This window comes from Oculina patagonica, unplaced genomic scaffold (genome assembly GCF_052425735.1).
Source record: "Oculina patagonica isolate OP01 unplaced genomic scaffold, crgOcupat unplaced1316, whole genome shotgun sequence".
Classification (NCBI taxonomy): Eukaryota; Metazoa; Cnidaria; class Anthozoa; order Scleractinia; family Oculinidae; genus Oculina; species Oculina patagonica.
The window spans coordinates 1-5,466 of NW_027557319.1; the positions used below are offsets into that span (position 1 = coordinate 1).

Consider the following 5,466-nt stretch of genomic DNA (forward strand, 5'->3'; position numbering starts at 1 on the left):
AGTACAGTAAAATCCCGATGTCTCGAACCTCAAAGGGAAACGGCTTTCTGGTTCGGGTCATCGGGTGGTTCGAGAAATATAAGGTTCGAGATATCCAATATATTTGATAACAAGGTAAAACTTTGTGCATGTGAGATGTCTTGTGATAAAATTTTTTATGATTAAACCCTCCGAGACATGTTGACTGCGTAGATTTATTAACGCCATCAGTTTTTAAACGGAACTTAACCTAATACGCACATATTAAGTCAGCCAATGGTATCGTCTTCCTGTTGGTAACCTATTTATAAAACCCAGCTAAAATCTCTCTTCGCCAGGTTTCTTCATATCGCCGTTGTCCAGGGAGTATCAACCGTTGACCGAGTTTTTCATCCATAGAATGAAGTCGAGAGGAGTTGATATTTATAACAAGCTAAGACAGGTAACGTTTTGATTCTAATACGGTTTGTAGACATGAAAACACATTTGCAAAATAAAGCGACAACAGCCAGGTGGTGAAAAAGACGTCATTTTTGGCAGTTTTCTTTGCATCACTTCAACTCTCCAATCAAAACCGAGCGCAAGGACTCTAAAAACGTCGTGGAAAGAAGTCACTTCGGTGACGAAAGCCAGCTTTATTATTGATTGCTTAAGAAACTGCAATTTTGTATATACCTGATGGAAGAATCGTTGGCCCATGAAAATCATAAACCGTGAACGATGCTCTTATCTTGATTTTCAATCAAAAAGGAATATTACTAAGCTTACCAAGGATGTCTACGCAGAATACCGTTGGGCCATATCGTTCATGGTTTATCAGTGCTTTCAGTTCACATGGTCGACGTTTCTTCAATTAGGTGTATGTGCAAATGGTCTGCCCTCTGTCGATTGGGATTTTTTAAAAGTTATGTTCATTTCCTCTGTTTCTGTAGCATACTTGGAAACTGGCTATCTCGCGATCGAAGCTAAGTGTATAACCACAACAAACAACATTTACATTACACTTGAGTAACAATAAGTTTAGAATAAAAATCAGCGATAAGAAATGACGTTTCGATGAATCGCGGTTCATCATTATCAAATTCTAAAAAAATTCTTTTCGCTGATTTTTATTCTAAATTGTATAACGAAAGCCTCCGTTATAACAATAAGTTAATCAGTTTAAAAACCTGTTGTTTCAGACTCCTCTCCATCTTGCCGTGATAACGCATCAAATATATATCGTAAAAAGGCTGATAGAGGGCAGGGCTGATGTCAACTTGATGGACAGGCACGGACAGACTGCTCTTCATTTGGCCTGTCAAGATGGTAACGTCAACTGCGTCTATGCCATTCGTGACGTCACAAAAAGTAACCGCGTCGAGATCAGGCTAGACTTGAAAAATTTTCAAGGTAAGAGGTACAGCGCAAACTTTAAACCACGCCTTTGAACCATGTGAAAGCGTTCGTCTTTTTCTAAACTCGTACTGTCACAATTCTCCGTACTTTGATTCTCCCACTTTCAATCCCCTTTACGACTGCAACCACGATTTTTACTTCCTTTATTTCCATTTCGACGCTTCTCTTCCTATTTTCCATGTTTTAGCTATATTCGGCTTCCAACTTACGGGATTCCCAATTCTAAGTTCGCTTACTTAACTTTCCCTTTAATCCAACGCCCCTGTATGGCTCCGACTACAGTCCTTCCCCCCCCCCCTTTTTTTTCCCCTAACACCCATCACATCACATCATTACATCACCGGCATCACCTTTATTTCACCTCGGATTTACAAGGGTAGCTGTATAGCTAATTTCTCCGAGAAAGAAAAGGCGAAGAAAAAGTAAATAAATATGTTTCCTTTATTTCTCACTATGACTCTGATCCGCCCCTAGAACTCCCTAGTTTTCACCTTTTTTCTCGCTGACCCCTACTTTCTGATAAATTATTTTCTCGCTTACAGGTTGTTCTGCCCTCCACGTAGCGACGTTGAAAGGAAGTCAACCACTGGTTGAAACTCTTCTCGACATGGGAGCTGATATAAACGATCAGGTTACTGACCTCTTTTGAAATCCCCTTTGCCTCAAGATTTATGTTTCAAAAGAAAAGACCTAAAATGCAAATCAAGATCGTTCGCTCGCTGTATTCTTTGAGATCAATTTCACTGGAGTTAACTTTTTTTATTCCAACTTGTTACCTGGTTACAGTAAAATTCACGTTCCCGTAAGGGTGTGAACAGCAAAACAACCATAAGAAATTCCAGGGGCATAGCTGCCTGTACGCACATACGCACGTGCGTACTTGTAAAAGTAGAAGATAGAGATTTTTGAAAAAGGAAATAAGCTGGAATATATGTACATGTATTACGAAATCCGTGATACATGTCATAAACATATGGAAAGGACTGAAAAGAATTCTGATCTGACTTTGCTAGAACGAAAGAAAGACAGAAGATTAGCACTGAGGTTGTAACGAGAGACCGGCTATTTATGACCTTGTTGCCATTTCATATCAAGAGAGACTGCTTACAACATAACCTCACCATTACACTCACATCCCAAACAAAATTTAAACAAAAATAATTAAAAAGGAAGATTCGAGATTTGAGAGGAAGGGAGGGAGAAGAAGGTGATTTGAAAAATTATGCGTGCCTCTGGAAAAATCGTAGCTACGCCCCTGAATACGTACCAGATATGACTAAAATCCTGGGTAAAAAATGTGCAATGTTTAATTCTGGGGCTCACGGATTTAACGTTAAATCTATGCGCCCCAGTAATTGTATGGATTGTAACTGGTGCGCGGACTGAACGAAAATCTCTGGCCATTTGTAGAAGGTCTAGAAAGGTGGCCATTATAGTTCAATTCTATTTGAAAAAACCTTTAAAAAACCGTACAGTCGACCGTGCTTCAATTAATATATCAAAATATGTATTTCGTCCATAAACGCAGGACTCTAATAGTGGTCGCACGCCATTACATCACGCAGTGGAGACTGGGAAGTATCACGTGGCTGAGTACTTGATATCACGTGGTGCCGACGTGAACAAGGTAACATACGCAGGGAATACGCCGCTTCATACAGCAAGCGGCCGAGAAATGGATGAAATGGTGAAACTATTAATGACGCACGGCGCAAATGTGAACATCGCTAATTTGGAAGGTGATACTCCCAAAGTGGTACGATCAAGCAAGCAGGTAAATGAGTTACATAGTTAGTTGGCTTCAAAGTGCGTAAGATAGAAGCGACATTTGTATTTTTCCTATTTTGAAAGTTTAGAGTTTTAAGGATACGATTCCAAGTTTGAAGCTGATGGCCTAAAAATTGACGATTTTACAAGTCCGGAAAGTTGCGTTTAAATCGCGCGGCCAAAATGCCACGTGACCTCAGCCGATGACGTAGAGTTGTGGACAAAAACACTCCATCGAAAATAGCGGTGAGTTTGAAAGAGGGAGAACAGAGGAAGAAGAAAGTCCCTAACGCTGTTCACTGCAAAAGTTGTTGGCACTCTTTGTTTACAACGATACACGCTACAACATTTCACGTAACACTGCATGTAAAATTTTCGGTGGGCGTGGCCACAAGCTGCAATATTGCTGATGCAGCAATTCCCCAAGCAAGTTCTGAGCTTGGTTGCTGGATAAATCATTATTCAGAGTAAAAGTGTGACAAAAATAAACATACTATTCATTAATTGAGTAGTTTCATTCGGGTAGAGATGTGATTCCATCCTCGAAAAGGAGAACTTCTAGGCTTTTCAGTGTGCTTTCTCGATCAGTGCGCTTTCTCTGAACGGTCTTGACGCTAAAATTTGGAGCATAAAATGGAGGAGTTCAAAAACAGTAGCAAACATGTTGAATTTGCAGAGAAAGAAGAAGTCAGAGAATTTTAATCTGCGATTAGGCAAGCTGTTTCTTATCTCTTGCGTTGACCGCACGTGCAAGAAGGCGAAAAAGGTTATTGCCTGATCGTAGGTTTGTCAAGCTAGAGGATTATCAGTTATCTTATTAATATGTAAAGAAAGCTGAGTAATTGTTCAAATGTTAATTTTTTTCTTATTAGGCTAAGAGGCAGTTCCGGTCTAAAGAAAAAGACTCTAAGAGGAGAAAACGATGATACTTCAAAGTGAATTTCGGCACTATGTAACAATGCAAGTCCCAGAAAACAACGTCAATGAAGAAAAAAGATGCCAGAGTTACTGGACTGAATGGAACTATTGTGTGGTTGGACATGGCTGGAATTGAACAAAGAATATGAGATAAAAGTTGTTATTGTTCTTGTTATGGGAATCGTGGATCAAGTTTTCCCAGTTACCTGTTGTGAGACTAGTCTCCTTTGCAGTTTTTAGGGCCGTCACGCAACGCTTGTAGGGAAAAGCGATGCGTTACGAACCAAAAATCGTGTGCGAGCGAAGGAAACTAATTTGTGGATAGCCTGCCAAAGCTAGTATAATCGCTGCCAGTGGCCGTCAAGACGATGTTAATCCTAATCCTTATTCACTTCCACTGCTCGTGCATGGAGCATAGGTCAATGGAAACTAAACACCTGCTCGGTCTATTTTAGGTTATCTGCTCAAGCTATCTCCAGGTGTAGCTTGCTTTCCACGCTTCGTTGTCTACCGTCCTCCTTCAGCTGTTCCTGGGACGGCCTCGGCTCCTCTTCCCCTGTGGGTTTCACCCTCAGTGCCTGCTTGATGACATTGCAATCCTCTTTCCTGAGAGTGTGCCCAATCCAACCGCACTTGCGTAGCTTGCGCCTTCTAATCTGGATGTTAATTCTTTCTTGTTCAGCTCTTGTCCACAATTCTTTGTTCCTGATGACCTCTTGGCAGTGGATGCCCATAATGGACCTCAGGCACAATGTTGATACACGAATTTAACTTCCATTACTGTTGCGTGAAACACCTTACAGATAAATTACATGAACATTGGAGTAAAAAAGCTGGGTGTTCATTTATAACATGTAAACACTGAGTGGTAAAGAATATAAATTTTATAACGTTGTTTTGCATAAGCTTTTGTTTAGACCAGCACATAGCAGTCCGGAGTGCTGTGTTTTCGTTTGACCGTTATTACAACACTTGACAAGTTTTCATGTTTCATTTAATTTTCGAAAGGAACTCTGCCCTTTAGAATTAACGAGCCCGCGACAAAAGCAACTGATTGCACTCGCGACTCAAGCCATGTTTTGATTGGATAATGAAGAACTGGGAAACCATCCGCGTGCTTCTACGATTAACCAAAAATGGTAGTTTGTACCCAGGTCTTTGTGTAAGATGGACAAAAAGTTCCTTGTCAGGAAAGCAGCTGGCAGACTTCAAGCTTAGCATTCTTTTATTTAAAGGGAAGTTTGGAAAACCAACTTAAGAAATATCAAAATTAATCACAAGTGCGATAGAAGTGACATCACTGAGGTATCAGTTTACTTCATAGTTAATAGAGGGAAGTGGTTAGGAAGCCTGACAAAGTTCTTTGTTGTATGTTTTTGTTCGCTATTTTGGGGGTTGACCCTG

General features: G+C 40.4%; 1 protein-coding gene across 1 annotated transcript; it reads left to right on the forward strand.

Moving 5' to 3' along the window:
- The first annotated feature begins 355 nt into the window (after nt 1–355).
- LOC144639798 (NF-kappa-B inhibitor alpha-like) lies at nt 356–4,100 on the forward strand. The gene is made up of 5 exons (XM_078499087.1): nt 356–421; nt 1,161–1,371; nt 1,920–2,008; nt 2,906–3,151; nt 4,017–4,100. Exons 1-5 carry the CDS (start codon nt 380–382, stop codon nt 4,068–4,070), a joined length of 642 nt encoding a protein of 213 aa, XP_078355213.1. The 5' UTR covers nt 356–379; the 3' UTR covers nt 4,071–4,100.
- Nucleotides 4,101–5,466: the final 1,366 nt, after the last annotated feature.